At 44.2% G+C, this 18,375-nt stretch overlaps 1 protein-coding gene across 2 annotated transcripts in view; it reads left to right on the top strand.

Moving 5' to 3' along the window:
• TTC9 (tetratricopeptide repeat domain 9) overlaps window positions 1-17,493 on the top strand; it is a 47,540-nt gene extending 30,047 nt beyond the window's left edge. For both annotated transcript variants that reach the window (XM_056547192.1, XM_056547191.1), the window contains exons 2-3: window positions 9,163-9,345; window positions 17,301-17,493. In XM_056547192.1, coding sequence (XP_056403167.1) covers window positions 9,163-9,345; window positions 17,301-17,380 — 263 coding nt within the window. In that variant the 3' untranslated portion in view covers window positions 17,381-17,493. The remainder of the gene's footprint in view (window positions 1-9,162; window positions 9,346-17,300) is intronic.
• Window positions 17,494-18,375: the final 882 nt, after the last annotated feature.

The following is an 18,375-nucleotide window of genomic DNA, read 5'->3' as shown; positions in this document are numbered from 1 at the left end:
AGCTGCTGAAGTTGAGTTGTTCTTTTCTTTCTAAGTGCTCTCTGATGATACGTGTCTCAGGAACCACCCAGTTTAGAAGCAAATCCCCATAGCAAACCTCTTCTACTCTGTGCAGTTCCGAGACAAGCAGAGATGTCAGCAGAGAGCACAGTTGCCAGGCAGAAAACAACAACTTAACTTCAGCAGCTGATGATTCTTGAAAGGATTGAGTTGTTGTTTTCTGTCTGGCAACAGTGCTCTCTGCTTGTCTCTAGAACTGCACAGGGTAGAAGAGGTTTGCTATGGGGATTTACTTCTAAACTGGGCGGTTCCCGAGACAGGTGTCATCAGAGAGAACTTAGACTGGAAAGAACAACTCAACTTCAGCAGCTCATAAATACTGAAAGGATTAAAAAAATGAATAGAAGTAATTTACAAATCTGCTTAACTTTCCGGAGACAGTTTTTTCCTGGATAACCCCTTTTTAATGTGGTTAAAATATGTGGTTAGCCTTGGAATTTCTGCCATGTATATTGCAGATGTAGGAACATACATTGTGTACAACCGCACAACCCTAAGCTGTCCCTGCTGAATAGATCTGTGGTCACAGATATTTGTATTGCACATTTATAGGATTACTTATACAAGTATGGCGCTATTTAACATTTCTTTAATATTTCCGCACAGCATGGCGTTTTTACATTACTCAATGGGGGAGATTTATCAAAACCTGTGCAGAGGAAGAGTGGTGCAGTTGCCCATAGCAACCAATCAGATTGCTTCTTTCATTTTTCAGAGGCCTTGTGTAAGAAGCGATCTGATTGGTTGCTATGGGCAACTTAGCCTCTGCACAGGTTTTGATAAATCCCCCCCCCCCCCCCCCCCAATATATTTAAAGGTTATGGCGGCGGCAGCACTGTTTATGTAAACTACTCAATGGGAGTGTAATTTGGCCATCATATTTTGGTATCATAAAGGGGTTATCCAGGATTAGAAAAAAAAAACAACAAATATAGCTGCTTTCTTCAAGAAAAACAGTGCTGCCCTTGCCCTCAGTTCCATTGGACTGGATTTTTAACATCATACAACTAATGAACTAAGGTAAAAAAAAAAATACCTATACCAGTGTTTCCCAACCAGGGTGCCTCCAGCTGTTGCAAAACTGCAACTCCCAGCATGCCCGGACAGCCAAAGGCTGTCCGGGCATGCTGGGAGTTGTAGTTTTGCAACAGCTGGAGGCACCCTGGTTGGGAAACACTGACCTATAGTATATACTAGGGATCAACCGATTATCGGTATGGCCGATAATCACGATTTTGGGCATTATTGGTATCGGCAATTATCTTGCCGATAATGCCCCGCCCCCCGCACCGCCCCCACCGCACCGCGACCGCCACCACCTCGACCCGCCGCACCGCACCCCCGACCCACCGCACCGCGTCGCACCCCCCCACCATGATGCGGTATACCGGTATGGATTTTTTCCCATACCGCTATTCCGGTCGGGCCCCTCCCCCACCCTCCGAGTCAATAAAAAAATTAAACTTACCCGTAATGGGGGTGGTCCAGGCCATCCTTCCTTCATGTAGTGTCCGGGGGCATTCCAGGTGGAGGGTGGTCCGGGCTGTCCTTCTTCTCCCACGGTCTTCTTCTCCACTCCGGGCAGGCTCCGGCCTAGTACGCTGCATAGACACCGCTACGCCGTGACGTCAGGTGCGTCGCTGCGCATGGGCGTCACTGCGCAGCGACGTCTATGCAGCGTACTAGGCCGGAGCCTGCCTGGAGTGGAGAAGATGACCGCCGGAGAAGGACAGCCCGGACCACCCTCCACCCGGAACGCCCCCGGACACAACAGGAACGATGGATGGATGGCCCGGACCACCCTGACAGGTAGGGGAGAGAAGCGGGTGGTGGCGGCGGCCTATGGCCCCGCAAAAGACACTGCAGATCATTGATTTAAAGCGCCCGCTTTAAATCAATGATCTGCAGCGGTGTCGCAGGGGGTTAAATAGCCGATAACTTATACCGATATTCCGGTATAAGTTATCGGCTATCGGCCCTAACCTGCACCGATTATCGGTATCGGCCCTAAAAAACCGATATCGGTCGATCCCTAGTATATACTGTGTGTCCATAAATAAAACGTATTAAATGTTCAAGAAGAAATGATTGGTCAAACACAAAATTAATAAAAAGATTTTAAAAACACGGCTAGGTATAGGCTTTATCAAAGGCCAATGGACTTGTATGTCCACAGCTGGGACCTTATATCTGGTCTCATTCACTGCGATATTGCAACTACGTTCAATATATGATCAATACTGCGACAAGTGGCAGTATTGATCATATAATGTGTCTGACAGAGGATGGTATCAGTCGATCAGAACACCATCCAGTTCAAGACCAAAAACAAGGTATACACGCACAATCCTACACATTTATCAGGGAGAAAACCTTGACGGACTATTATATTGAGGGTTCTTGTGCAGATCCTATACAGTCATGGCCGTAAATGTTGGCACCCCTGAAATTTTTCTAGAAAATGAAGTAGCTCATGTTTTGCTATACACGTTTATTCCCTTTTTGTGTATTGGAACTAAACAAAAAAAGAAAAAAGGGAGGAAAAAAAGCAAATTGGACATAATGTCACCAAACTCCAAAAATGGGCTGGATAAAATTATTGGCACCCTTAACTTAATATTTGGTTGCACAATCTTTGGAAAAAATTACTGAAATCAGTCGCTTCCTATAGCCATCAATAAGCTTCTTACACCTCTCAGCCGGAATGTTGGACCACTCTTCCTTTGCAAACTGCTCCAGGTCTCTCTTATTGGAAGGTGCCTTTTCCCAACAGCAATTTTAAGATCTCTCCACAGATGTTCAATGGGAATTAGATCTGGACTCATTGCTGCCCACTTCAGAACTCTCCAGCGCTTTGTTGCCATCCATTTCTGGGGGCTTTTTGACGTATGTTTGGGGTTATTGTCCTGCTGGAAGACCCAAGATCTCAGACTCAAACCCAGCTTTCTGACACTGGGCTGTACAGTGCGACCCAAAATCCATTGGTAATCCTCAGATTTCATGATGCCTTGTACACATTCAAGGCACCCAGGGGCAGCAAAACAACCCCAAAACATCCTCCACCATATTTCACTGTAGGTACTGTGTTCTTTTCTTTGCAGGACTCATTCTGTTTTCATTAAACAGTAGAATGATGTGCTTTACCAAAAAGCTCTATCTTGGTCTCATCTGTCCACAAGACATTTTCCCAGAAGGATTTAGGTTTACTCAAGTTAATTTTGGCAAAATGTAGTCTTGTAGTCTTGCTTTTTTATGTCTCTGTGTCAGCAGTGGGGTCCTCTTGGGTCTCCTGCCATAGCGTTTCATTTCATGTAAATATCGACGGATAGTTCGCGCTGACGCTGATGGTCCCTGAGCCTGCAGGACAGCTTGAATATCTTTTGGAACTTGTTTGGGGCTGCTTATACACCATCTGGACTATCCTGTGTTGACACCTTTCATCACTTTTCTCTTCCGTCCACGCCCAGGACGATTAGCTACAGTGCCATGGGTTGCAAACTTCTTCATAATGTTGCGCGCTGTGTACAAAGGCAAATCTAGATCTCTGGAGATGGACTTGTAACCTTGAGATTGTTGATTTTTTTTCCCACAATTTTGGTTCTCAAGTCTTCAGACAGTTCTCTTCTTTCTGTTGTCCATGCTTAGTGTGGCACACAGACACACAATGCAAAGAAGTGAACTTCTCTCCTTTTTATCTTTGTTCAGGTGGGATTTTTATATTGCCCACACCTGTTTCTTGCCCCAGAAGTTTAAAGAAGCATCACATGCTTGAAACAATCCTTAATTTTTCCTCAATTTTGAAAGGGTGGCAATAATTTTGTCTAGCCCATTTTTGGAGTTTGGTGCGACATTATGTCCAATTTGCTTTTTTTTCCTCCTTTTTTTTTGGTTTAGTTCCAATACACACAAAGGGAATAAACATGTGTACAGCAAAACATGTGTTACTGCAATCCTTTTCTGTGAGAAATACTTCATTTTCTCGAAAAATATCTAGGGAGCCAACAATTACGGCCATGACTGTACGTCTGCATTACTTTTATAGAGTAATATCTGCAGTAAAACTATAGTTTCACGAAATCTGGGAGTAAATTAGAAAATGAGAGGAAGCTATGGGAACCTAATGATAATCCTTACTTTATAATATGAAAATGGTTTTCCTCTATGGGAATGGTGCATGGAGGAGCGGGCTCGGATAACTTTGCTTCCCTGTAATGCCAAGAACATTAGCCGGCTGTGACAGCCCATCAGTCATTTTCTATAACCGCTGACATGCTGTGTCTCATGAATATTTGAACAGACACCGCAGACTTTCATATTTTATCTGTTAAGACTTGAGCTTCACAGTGATTTTTACAGTGCTACTAATTTGATTTTAAAGGGACTTGTCATCATTTTTATGCTGCTCAAACCATGAGTCATTGGGGCGGTCCCTGGTGGCTTTTTCCCTGCAGAAGCCACCAGGGACCACCCCAATGAATTGTGGTTCAGGCAACATGAAAATTATAACAGGTTCCCGTTAAGGCTGGGTTCACACGGCTGTCTAGACCCGTCCCTTTCTTATCCTGTCAAAAATAAAAATGAACTTTAAAAAAAAAGGACATGTTGTTATGTGTTTGTATCAGTTTGTATCCATTATTGTTCAGTTAATAAACAAAAAAATATATTTTTTTCTTCTGAGCATGCTCAGAAGTAAAAACGGATCAAAAAACGGATTGAATAAACAGATGCAAATGGATGACATTAGAGGGGTACTCCGGGGAAAACCTTTTTTTCTTTTAAATCAACTGGTGGCAGAAAGTTAAACATATTTGTAAATGACTTCTATAAAAAAAAATCTTAATCCTTCCTGTACTTATTAGCTGCTGAAAACTACAGAGGAAATTATTTTCTTTTTGGAATGCTCTCTGATGACATCAAGACCACAGTTCTCTCTATAATAACAGTTCTATTATAATAACACTTTATTTATTGTTGGTCTTAGTGGGATTTGAACCCAAATCCACAGCACAGCAAGGCAGCAGTGCTAACCACTGAGCCACCAAGCTGCCCTTAGCATGCATCTGCTATGCATGGTTGCTAAAATAGACAGAGATGTCAGCAGAGAGCACTGTGCTCGTGATGTCATTAGTGTTCCAAAAAGAAAGGAATTTCCTCTGTAGCATTCAGCAGCTAATAAGTACTGGAAGGATTGAGATTTTTTAATAGAAGTAATTTACAAATAGAAAGTTAAACATATTTGTAAATTACTTCTATTAAAAAATCTTAATCATTACAGTAATTATTAGCTGCTGAATGCTACAGAGGAAATTCCTTTCTTTTTGGAACACTGATGACATCACGAGCACAGTGTTCTCTGCTGACATCTCTGTCCATTTTAGCAACCGTGCATAGCAGATGTATGCTAAGGGCAGCTTGGTGGCTCAGTGGTTAGCACTGCTGCCTTGCTGTGCTGGGGACTTGGGTTCAAACCCCACTAAGGACAACAATAAATAAAGTATTATTATTATAATAACGTCAGCAGAGAGAACTGTGGGCGTGATGTCATCAGAGAGCATTCCAAAAAGAATTTCCTCTGTAGTATTCAGCAGCTAATAAGTACAGGAAGGATTAAGATTTTTTTAATAGAAGTAATTTACAAATATGTTTAACTTTCTGCCACCAGTTGATTTAAAAGAAAAAAGGTTTTCACCAGAGTACCCCTTTAAAAGCTCATGCGTTTTCCATAGACTTCAATGTTAAATTTACTGTATCTGTTTTTTTCTTCCGTTTTTTGGACAGAAGAAAAAATACTGCATGTGCCGTTTTTCTGCCGTCAAAAAAAAAAATTTGTGTAGACTGATACAAACGGATGTAAACAGATTGTAAAAAAAAATCCCGTTTTTAATCCATTTAAAGCCTGAAAGAACGGAACCAAAACTGAGATTAAAAAAACGGCGACAGACGGCCGTGTGAACGCACCCTTAACTATCGAGCTCCAGCTGCAGTCCAGAGGAATACATTGAGCTGTATGCAATCCTGTGGACTGCAGATGGCACTCAACAATTAAAATCAATTAAAAGTGCTATAAAAAGTAACAATGTAGCTTGCCAAGGCTTATACAGCTGCCAACAACTGGTGCTGGTGAGAGACTGCACCTACGTCTCCATGTGGAAGCCAGCTGGATGGCGGCACATTTTCGATGGGTAAAAAAAAATGGTTCAGCTTTTATTGGACAAATGTCATATTCACAAAAATAGGGCTCAGGCGTACCGTATATGAACGTCAATCTGCAGTATAGGACATAGGAGCATTAACATCTAGTAAACATTTTAGCTAATATAGCAGACATTTATACATGCTGAAATGCTATTCATAAAATAAAAGGTCACATTGCCAGTGTTAGCTGGCCTGCAGTGTTCTGGACAGGAAAGTGTGGTATAGACTGTATGAGGTGTCCTTTCTCTCCACACCCTGAAACAGAACTGTCATCCAAGTTAAAGAAGGGGAAAAAAACATTAAAGCTGGACCTTGTATAAATATGGCGCAAGTGTTCCACATTGGCCACACCAGACTTTGCTTTCCGTCTTAGAAAAAAGAATCTAAGAAATAACACTAACAAATTCAGGCTTTATTCATACATAGCAAAATGTTTACAAAACTTAAAAGTAATAAAATAATAAAGTAATAAAAATAATAAAGTTGTAGATAGTCGATTTAGTTTTATATTTACAGCAAAAATTACAGATATTTTAATTTTACATTTTTATTGGTATTTTTCTTTTTTTAATACAAGGATTACTGCATGTACTTTCATTCACTTTTTTTTCACCACTGGGGTTGAAGGGACCTCACCATACCAGGGGTGTGGAAATTAAAAAAAAAAACTACTTGTCCAAGGGACTAAAACGGAGCACAATCTACTTGTCCCTCATGACGATCCACTTGTCCTGGTACATAAAATTATTTCTACCAAAATAGTCTGTATATAAGGTCTTTATTAATAGAAACTTAATAGGCAGACCAGTATGTCACACCATTAGGTAGATAGGGCCCCTGATGAGTAAGTCTGCCCCATTAAGTAGGTAGCCTCCCCCTTCAGGAAGGTATGTCCCTTTTTATCAGGTAGGTCCATCCCCTCATCAGGTAGGTAGGGCTCCTCTAGTAAGTAAATAATGCCCCGGATAGATATGTTTCCCCTCCCCCAGTAGGCAGACAGAGCCGCAAATAGATGTCCCCTATTAGGTAGAGCTCCCCGATATGTAGACAGGTCCCCAGATAGATATGATCCCCATCAAGTAGGGCTCCCCAGTAGGTAGAAAGGTCCTCAGATAGATATGACCTCCATCAGGTAGGGCTCCCCAATAGGTAGTCAGACCCCCAGACAGATATAACCCCCATAAGGTAGGGCTCCCCAGTAGGTACACAGGCCTCCAGATAGATATGAAACTTCATCAGGTATGGCTCCCCAGTAGGTAGACAAGCCCCAGATAGATATGACACCCATCACTGATGTGAGTCATATCTATCTGGGGGGCCTGTCTACCTACTGGAGAACCCTACCTGATGATTAGGTAGGTTTTTCCAGTAGGTAGAAAGGCCCCTTGATAGATATGATCCCCGACAGGTAGGGCTAAGTCAGTGTTCTTCAACCGGGGTGCGTCCAGCTGTTGCAAAACTACAACTCCCAGCATGCCCGGACAGCCTTCGGCTGTCCGGGCATGCTGGGAGTCGTAGTTTTGCGACAGCTGGAGGCACCATGGTTGGGATGCACTGCCCTAAGTAGATAGGTTAGAACTTAGTGGTAGGCAGGTCTTCCCTTATTTAGTAAGTAGCCAAGTCTGAGTAGGTAACTCACTTCTACTTACATCTCCCTGTTCCCTGCGGGGACTTCCTGGCGGAGGTGCGCGCTGTGAGTGACATCGCACGCGGCCGCGCAGGACGTCCGCGTCCTGTGCGGCACGTGCGATGACGTCACTCACCTCCGCCAGGAAGGCTCTCTATAGGCTGCATCATGCAGCGGCGGTCTATAGCAGTCTTGCCCCGTCATATGTGAATTATTCTGGCATTTATTGCTGCTCGCACGAAGCAGGGCTAAATGCCTGAAGAATTCACCTGCCCGGCGCCTGGAACTGCATGTCCCGGGCGATACAATTCCCACATCCCTGCCATACCTTTTATATACAGGTCACTGGTTATAGTTACGTGATGGTAAATCTTCACACAGGAACACGTAGAGAAGACACGGATTGTGTTGCTTCCAGACACAGGCGGAGGCCATGGAAACCATGACTACTTTTTATATATTTCATTGCCAACTATGAATCATTTTAACTTGTTTATTATACTGTGTACAGCGTATTGTATTGTACTGTCCTCCAAAGGGACAGTTTTCATATAAAGTCTCTAGTATCAGGCCAGTTCAGTTCTTGTGCTGTTGCAATACTTTTGTTTGTACAATACTGCGTAGGTATTAGGGATCGACCAATATCGGGGCATTATTGGCTTATCGGCAAGGTAATTGCCGATACCAATAATGCCGAAAATCGTGATTATCGGCCAATAATATCGGCCATACCGATAATCGTTCGATCCCTAGTAGGTATCCAAGCATTTCAGAAGACTCTACCGCATCACCTACAGCATTGTTGTATTGACAACATAAGGGCTCATGCGGTAGAGACCTGTGAAATTATGAGATGTTCCCATGTTTTGAGCATTTCTCAAGTCTTAAAGGTGTTATCCAGGGAAAAACTTTTTTTTTTTTATATATATATGTATATCAACTGGCTCCAGAAAGTTAAACAGATTTGTAAAGTACTTCTGTTAAAAAATCTTAATCCTTTCAGTACTTATGAGCTTCTGAAGTTAAGGTTGTTCTTTTCTGTCTAAGTGCTCTCTGATGACACGTGTCTCGGGAACCGCCCAGAAAGGATTAAGATTTTTTTTTAATAGAAGTAATTTACAAATCTGTTTAACTTTCTGGAGCCAGTTGATATATAAAAAAAAAAGGTTTTTTCCTGGAATTCCACTTTAAAATATAATTTCTCCCATGTACTAGAAAATGCATTTGTTGCCCTTTTCCCACTGTCTGCCCCTAATGGACTCCCTTTTCCACCTCCACAGCGTGTCTTCTGCAAGCTGAGCTGGTAAATTATGAGCGGGTCAAGGAATACTGCCTAAAGGTTCTCAAGAAGGAAGGAGAGAACTTCAAGGCCCTGTACAGGTCTGGAGTGGCCTTCTACCACCTGGGGGACTATGATAAAGCATTGTTCTACTTGAAGGAAGCCAAGAGCCGACAGCCAACAGGTACGATAACATTGTGGTTAGAGATGAGCGAACTTACAGTAAATTCGATTCGTCACGAACTTCTCGGCTCGGCAGTTGATGACTTTTCCTGCATAAATTAGTTCAGCTTTCCGGTGCTCCGGTGGGCTGGAAAAGGTGGATACAGTCCTAGGAGACTCTTTCCTAGGAATGTATCCACCTTTTCCAGCCCACCGGAGCACCTGAAGGCTGAACTAATTTACGCAGGAAAAGTCATCAACTGCCGAGCCGAGAAGTTCGTGACAAATCGAATTTACTGTAAGTTCGCTCATCTCTAATTGTGGTCGAGCAAAGTAAATGCTGAACTGGTTTAGTATCTTTTTCCAAGCCAAGTATTTTAGACTGAAGTGCGCCTGATAAGACCTGTTTAAAGGGTTACTCCGCTCCCCAGAGTCCGGAACTCAATGTTCCAAATGCAGGGTGCGGGCTTCCGTGTTCACGCCCACCCCCTCGTGACGTCACGCCCCGCCCCGGGGCGGGGCGTGACATCAAGAGGGGGCGGGCGTGAACACGGAAACCCACACCCAGCGTTCGGAACACTGAGTTCCGGACACTGGGGAGCGGAGTAACCCTTTATAGATGTCTTTATTTGGAAATCGGTCAAGGAGTGGAATATATACTGAAAACCCTCTCATTCTCCCTTCCCCCTGTTTTCTTAAAATCCTGGCCATTACTTTTGACAGCTCACCCACTTCATGACCTTTAGACCAGTTCTTTATTAGGCTAATGTCCACATCACGTTCAGAACATACAATTCCCCAATTGTATCCATAGAACTTTGTGCACGCTGTTACACTGTTATTATTTCTTTGTTTGCTGTTTGAAATTTTGCAATGAACTACACTATTCCATATAGTTAACTTACATTAGGAGTCTAAATAGTGGTAAGTATAGAGAAAACCAAACCCTCCAGCATCAAGAATCCATCATCATTTTTTTTTGCAACAGTTTACATACAAGCATGGCAGAGGTTTAAACCCCACAAAAGGTTAGCTGGGTATATAGTAGGCTGAATAAAGACCCAGCTTATCTTTTGTGGGACAAGTAGGGCTCTGTGCAGGCTCCTGGCTTGTCAATCATCCTGCGGTGTGAGACTGGATCATGTCACAGTGCCTCACTTCACAGAACCCCCGCTTGTCCTCAGCGTACAGAGAACCCCCGCTTGTCCCCGGCGCACAGAGCCCCCGCTTGTCCCCGGCGCACAGAGCCCCCGCTTGTCCCCGGCGCACAGAGCCCCCGCTTGTCCCCGGCGCACAGAGCCCCCGCTTGTGCGCACAGAGCCCCCGCTTGTGCGCAAAGAGCCCCCGCTTGTGCGCACAGAGCCCCCGCTTGTCCCCGGCGCACAGAGCCCCAGTAGCTAACCCAGGGGAGTTTTGGGTAGAAACCAATACCTGCACGATGCCCTTTTGCCTTAACCGTAAATAAAAAGATGTTCTCTTGGTTAAACAGTTTAAGTAAATGGTGACTATTTAAAAATTGCTAACAATAGCACTTACTGAAAGGAATGTTGTCAATGTAACTTTGGCCACAGGGACTTATAGGTGCGCAGTAATCTTCAGATGGCCATACTCTACCATGGTCTATAGCTGGACTCATATATGTAGTATTTTGGTCAGTATTTTAAGCCAAAACCAGGAGTGGATCTAGAGCACATGGAAAGAGGTGTGAATCTTTCCATTACGGTATTTCTGTGTTGGTGTGAAAAGTTGCATGAATGTTTAAGTAAACCTTTAAAGTGAATGGGTACGCTGGGGTACATATACAGTGTACTCTTTCATTGACAAAGCCTTAAAAGCATGATACCTTTTACATTTTTCTTGATGCTTAATAAGCTTTTTATAGCAGTCTGTAGCTCATCAATGGATCTTAGGCTACCTACTTAATAAACCAGTCAGTCTACAGTACTTGTGCATTAAGCGGACATTACTATGTTACTTGCAATCATAGCCAATGTCATTGCTAGTGGATGCAATTCTGGTTGTCACATGATGCTAAATTGTCTAGGATCTGTAAGTGAATGGCCAATGCTCTTTGTGCTCAAGATATCCATGAGCACAGGGTTCACTCATTATAACCATAGACAGCAGTCTGGCCCATAAATGGTTAAAATACGTGTGACATATAAGAATTGGTGTGATGCAGCACTATATACATCCCACACCATCACATATTTCCATCAGTGTCCCAAAAGGGTTAGTTTACACAGAACCTGCTAATCTCTAGGCATGCCGAGTCACTGTCACTATGGGATCCCTCTAAATAGATGGCGGATGGGGAAAAAAAAATTATCTTGAGCTTTTATAGGAAAATGTGAAATCATTTCTTCCCCTGATGAACTGATAGAGTAGTAATAGTAATGCCGGTGAGTGTCATACAGGGTATGGGTCCTAGCAGGATGGATGCTGTTAAAGACTGTGCCGCTTTATAAGCGTAACTCCAGGGATGGCTCAGGAGGCGATATTCAATGTATGGATTTGGAAGTCCCACAGTGACGCGAACATTTTATATTAACCTACGGCCTAAACTAACGTTTGCTATGTGTAAATAGACGTACCATAATTTCAACATGCGATGGTCTCTCAGAGGCAGCATCAACATACGATGCTTTGGTATGTCGGGGCCATCGCATAAATGGCTATCCGGCAGCGCAGACTGCTTCAGCTGCCACCGGATAGCTGTTTACGGTGCCCCGTGTGCTCCGGTGATGTCTCTTACCTGTCCTCGGGGCTCCGGCACGTCCTCTTCGGGATCCCCTGCATCGTCGGCGCTCTCCATCGTCGTCATCACGTCGCCGCGCACCCCATCCCATCATCCAATAGGAGCGGCATGTGTATTGACGTGATGGCGGCGACGGAGAGCGAGGATGCCAGGGAAGCAGAGACGTCCGGAGCTTTGGAGACACCACGGGGACGCGACAACAGCGATGGAGGGCGACATCCAGGGCAGCGGCGATGGTCCGGAGCGGCGGGGACAGGTGAGTACAACTTCCTATACTTTACATTGCACGGATCCCTCAACATATGATGGTTTCAACAAACAATGGTTCATTTGGAACGGATTACCATCGTATGTTGAGGGACCACTATATGTGTGTATGGGTGTGTGTGTGTGTGTGTGTGTGTGTGTGTGTGTATATATATACATGTATATATGCGTATGTGTATATATATATATATATATATATATATATATATATACACACACACACGGATGGTTTTAAAGACTGTGCTGCTTAAAACATAACTCCAGGGGTGGCTCGGGAGGTGATATTTAATCTATGGATTTGGCAGTCCCACAGTGTCGCGGAAATGTTATTTTAACCTACGGCTCAAGCCATCGCTTACACTTTATACAAAAAAAATTTTTTATAAATTTTTTTATACGCACATAAGTACACATTTCTCCAAATGTGCAGTTTTTATAAAGCTTGTTCATTGGAAATATCTTTAATGCATCAGTTTAAACCTAGTCCTTATCTTCGTGGTAAAACTCCTTGTTGTAAACCGAGAGGAGACACCCGATTTACCAGCATGAAGGAAGTCATTTATGGCGAAAGGTTGCAAGGCCTAAATTCCGAGAAATGAATCAGATCTGGTAACTCTTAAGCCCTTGTGTGCAGTTCTCGGTGGATGTGTCCAGAGGATTGGAAACCTCTCCATGACATCATCCACAAATGTCAGGACGGCTCGATATTACTATGTAGAGCCGGGTTCTTGTTACTTCAGATGACATAACCCATCCTGCCGCTGACAATAACTGCGTGTAATAATAATATTGTGAAAATACCGTAATTAGCATAACCCTCCGCTTTTTTTTAAAAAATTTTTTATATTGAATATAATTTTTACAGCAATAAAAAAAGAAAAAGCTATAGTATGGGTCACATTTAGATTGATCCACTCTGTAGCTGTAATAATACAGATAATGTGGATTATATTGTGTAGCACAATTCTAGTTGCCGCTTGGGAGTGGTGTGCTGTGATACTGATGTGTGTAAAGAAGTGTTTCCCAACCAGTGTGCCTCCAGCTGTTGCAATACTACAACTCCCAGCATGCCCGGACAGCCTTCGGCTGTCCGGGCATGCTGGGAGTTGTTTTTTGCAACAGCTGGAGGCACACTGGTTGGGAAACACTGGTGTGAAGACTCGCAGCATCTTTATAATCTGATATTTTTTATTTATCACTGCTGACATATGTGAATGTAAAGGGTTAACACAAGATTAATATTGGGCCGCACAACCCCTTTAAAGCCAATGGGTCCGTCACGAGTACACAGCGGTAGGGATCGACCGATTATCGGTTTGGCTGATATTATCGGCCGATATTCACGATTTTGGACATTATTGGTATCTGCAATTACCTTGCCGATAATGCACCGCACTCACCGCACCGCCCCGGCCAGAGACTGCCGCCACGGCTGCCCCAATGCCTCCCCCATCACCGGATGTATAATTACCTGTTCCCGGGGTCCGCGCTACTTCTGGCTCCTGCGGCGTCCTGTGTTACGCTGCGCAATGACGAGTGACGTCCTCAACACGACGTCACCGTCAGTGCGCACAGTGACAACTCAGGACGCCGCCGGAGCCAGAAGTAGCGCGGACCCCGGGTCCCAGGAACAGGTCATTATAAAACCGAGAATGGGGGAGGCAGTGGGGCAGAGGCGGCAGCGGTCTCTGGCCTGGGGGGGGGGGGGCGGTGCCGGTGGTAGGACTCGGGAGGACCCCAGAACAGGTAGGGGGAGAGAAACGTGTGGCGGCGGTGGTCTCTGGCACTGCAAAAGCCGCTGCAGTTCATTGATTTAAAGGGGTTCTACAGTGCTTACACATCTTTTCCCCTATCCAAAGGATAGGGGATAAGATGCCTGATCGCGGGAGTCCTGCCGCTGGGGACCCCCAGGATCATGCACGCGGCACCCCGTTTGTAATCCGTCCCCGGAGTGCGTTTGCTCCGGGACTGATTACAGGCGACCACCGTGCCGGCCGCGTGTGACGTCACGCCTCCACCCACGTGTGATGTCACGCTCTGCCCCTCAATGCAAGCCTACGGGAGGGGCTGTGACAGCTATCGCGCCCCCTCCCGTAGGTTTGTATTGAGGGGCGGAGCGTGACGTCTCACAGGGGCGGAGGCGTGCCGTAACACGCCGCCGGCCCGTTGGTCTCCTGTAATCAAACCCGGAGTGAACATGCTCCGGGGACTGATTACAAACGAGGTGCCGCATGCATGATCCCGGGGGTCCCCAGCGGTGGGACTCCCGGGATCAGGCATCTTATCCCCTATCCTTTGGATAGGGGAAAAGATGTGTAAGCACCGGAGAACCCCTAGCTCCCGCTTTAAATCAATGATCTGCAGCAGTGTCGCCGATGGGGGGGATAAATAGCCGATAACTTATACCGATATTCCGGTATAAAAAATTGGCTATCTGCTCTAACCTCCACAGATTATCGGTATCGGCCCTAAAAAATCGATATCTGTCGATCCCTACACAGCGGTATGTATAGACATAAATATACACTAACAGAACCAATTATGTAAAATCTAAAATTTTATTAAACACATATCAAAATATAAGACACACATTTAAAATTACAGTGAGAAAGATTAAAAACCAAAGGCACTGAAATGACGACAACAGAGAAGGGGAGATGGTACAGAGAGCACATACACATGGAATGCTGGGAATAATGGTAGGAGAACCAGGTAGCATAAAGATCACTCAATGAGGTCATAGATATTAGTAGATCAACATAACAATGAGAGAGTGGTGTAGATGCTTAGTTAAATAAACAGAACAAAAGCAAAGGCTAAACATAAAAATAAAAAATCAGATTATGTGTAGCTCACTGCAGAAGTATGCGAGGTTAACTGAGATATTCTCACACCCAGAGAGAATAAAATAATAAAGAAAAAATGAAAAGAATAGGTTACAAATGTTTCCAATTGAATCCATAAGCCATCATACATCCCTTGTGGTTGGTGTGCTGAGGACTGAGTAACCTATTCTAAACATAAAAAGACAATAGCCGAGAAACCATAGAACATCCTGCCATGTGTGCTGCCAACCTACCAGCTCCAACCCCAATGTACGTTTCGCGTTGTGCTTCGTCAGGGGACGTGTGAGACGTAACATATATAGACATAACTTTTTGCTGATGTATATATATCCTGAACGTGATGTGGATGGAGCCAAAAATGCTTTCTGCAGATTAAACTGATTTTTAATCATGGAATAATTTATTGAATAAAAAAGGTTTTTGGCTCCATCCACATTACATTCATTTATGTCTACATACACTGCAGTGAATTTGCTGCGGACCCATTAGATTTAAAAGGGGTTATGCGGATAATAGTGCTGGTAGGGGGAGGAATAAAAGCACTGGCACTCTGGTCGCTCCGAGTTCTCTATTCTTCCGAAATCATAGCCACCAATTGGCTGTTCAGCATTGCCTATGTGTAAGGACTGAGGCCAGGAAGCACCCAACAGCAGGGACCAGCTCAAAATGGCACCAGTTCAGTATTGACAGAATTAAAGGCAATCTCTAATCTGCTGACATATTTCACACTTTCATATATCTGTCTGTGCTTCCATAACATAGAAAAATGCTGTTATTCTCCGGTGCTAAGTGCCAGAAAATGCGTTCCCAAGCCCCCTGAGGTGCTGAAGCCTATAACACCTCCATGCTTCTCATTCCTGTCCCTGCTTGACTTACTCAGTTACTCAGGGCTTAAAGTGAATCTGTCATTTGCAAAAAAAACTTTTTTTATATAATGTAGATTATATATATATATAATATATAATATGATAAATGGTGAAGATCCCCGGGGCTCCGGTTCACATGGTAAAAATGGTGTGTTAGAGCGCTCACTCCTGTTGGTTGGCTTTGCTGGGATCGTGGCGGTATATAGGTAGCCGGACACGGTCAAGTATAGGAATAACAACTGGATTTTATTTGGGTAGATCACAGATAACGTGTTTCGAGGGGTGTGCGTTATCTGTTATCTACCCAAATAAAATCCAGTTGTTATTCCTATACTTGACCGTGTCCGGCTACCTATATACCGCCACAATCCCAGCAAAGCCAACCCACAGGAGTGAGCGCTCTAACACACCCTTTTTACCACGTGAACCGGAGCCCCGGGGATCTTCACCATTTGCATCTTTCAGACGTCCAGGAATCCTAGGACGCCACGGTGTGGGCTGCACCCCCTGATCCAACGACAGGCTGAGGGCTCTCAGACGTTCCCGTCCCCAATCACCGGCCGCAATGATGTTCCGCCTCGGCCGGGGATAGGTTGAGCCCACTGTCATGTAAGAAGTCGGCCGAAACCGTGGAACCGCCATAAGTTACAAAAATACCGTGATACACATATTTGGTCATACCGCCCAGCTCTAGCATAAGGCTATCCTTCATATAAAACAGGGCCATTGCTCATTACTCAAGAAAGCATTACTCATCAGTGCAGGACAGAAACTACCTGGTCTGTGTCTCTTAGGAGGGTGGGGGCTGCTGTCAGAGAAGGACTTTGACAAAGACATGGGGGATGGCTGGATGACGTCTTTTCCTAACGCTCTACGTGTAAGTGACAACTATAAGAGGGGAAACTGCTCTATATGACGAATGATATTTAAACCCTACAGTAGGTTAGGGAGATGGCAAAAAGTTGGGCTATGGGCTTAGTTTGTAGGAGTACCCCTTTTAATACTCATTTCCTAAAGGAACTCATATGTTTTGTTTTTTTTGGGGGGGGGGGGGGGCGGGGTAAAAGACTTAATGGCCATTGGATATAACCAAAAATATGGTCAAAGCAAATAGGGATAAAATTGAAAACTAGAACATAGGAGAATGGATATAGTCAACTACACTAACCAGATGACCGAAGAGACTGCTATATCCAACAACTAACCGTCCATATTTCTAATTCGTTGTTTCTTTCCCCAGATACCAACGTCATTCGATACATCCAGTTGGCCGAGATGAAGCTCAGCAGATGTTCCCAAAGAGAAAAGGAGCTATCTTAAAAAAGATATCCATTTGCCAATGGGATCACATGACTGTCATTACTGCAAGCTGTGCTGGTCAGGTGTCTTGTAACGCTGACCAGTTCCACATTTTTTTTTTTTTTTTTTTTTGGGGGGGGGGGGGGGTACCTGGCTGGATGCATTTTTTGCTTTAGTACCCTTAATCTTTACTGCCAAGAGGGCCAGGAAACGCAAAGGACCTGGAGCTGTAACCTATTGTATGTGTCATCCTTCCACTGACTTGCACCCGTGAAGTAGAAACTGGAATTGTGGGAGGGGGAGGGGGGGGTGATGCTGGCAAGGAGCAGATTTTATTTTTTTGTAATCTGTTGATGGGCAAAACCTTCCCGGTCCGGCTGGATTCCTCCTTCACTTTAGACACCACAAGCTATTTTTATAGATCTGTAATTGTTATAAGGGAGAAAGCTCCATGCCAACTATGTGTGGATGGAACGTGCAGGAGACAGGTACCTTATATATGGGCACACTCTCCATATAGTAGATACGGAGTATATATATCCATGTGTGCAAATTGTCATCTCTAGCCGCCCACATTCCAGGGGCCGGGCATTAACCATCAAGCGGTGAGCTGCCACATGTAAATATTACAGTACACTGCATCCTATAGAGATGCCCAATTCTTTATTACAACAACCTTTTTTTGTAGCCGAAAAGGTCTAGAGCGTTTCTTGTAATAGAAATAGATGTTTCCGAGCTGGAATAGGCTTGTTACATTTCATGGGGCTTTCATGGCTGAGCTCCCCGCATCTGAGCTGCATGTTAGTATGCTTTGAAAAATAAGGACCGTATGAGCCAGGACATATACCTGGCAAACTTTTTTTTTTTTTTTTTCTGCCTTTTACTACTGCAATAGCCCAGGCTGGGTTCATAACTTGAATTAAAGAGGAAAACCAGGAAAAGATGAATATAGAAGAGTACTGAGTGGGATGATAGTTTGGTATAGTAAATGTGATAGAAGTCTATAAGGATTGGAT

This window comes from Hyla sarda, chromosome 11 (assembly GCF_029499605.1).
Source record: "Hyla sarda isolate aHylSar1 chromosome 11, aHylSar1.hap1, whole genome shotgun sequence".
Lineage (NCBI taxonomy): Eukaryota > Metazoa > Chordata > Amphibia > Anura > Hylidae > Hyla > Hyla sarda.
The sequence above is the reverse complement of the archived record's forward strand: the minus strand, read 5'-3'. Positions and strand labels throughout refer to the sequence as shown.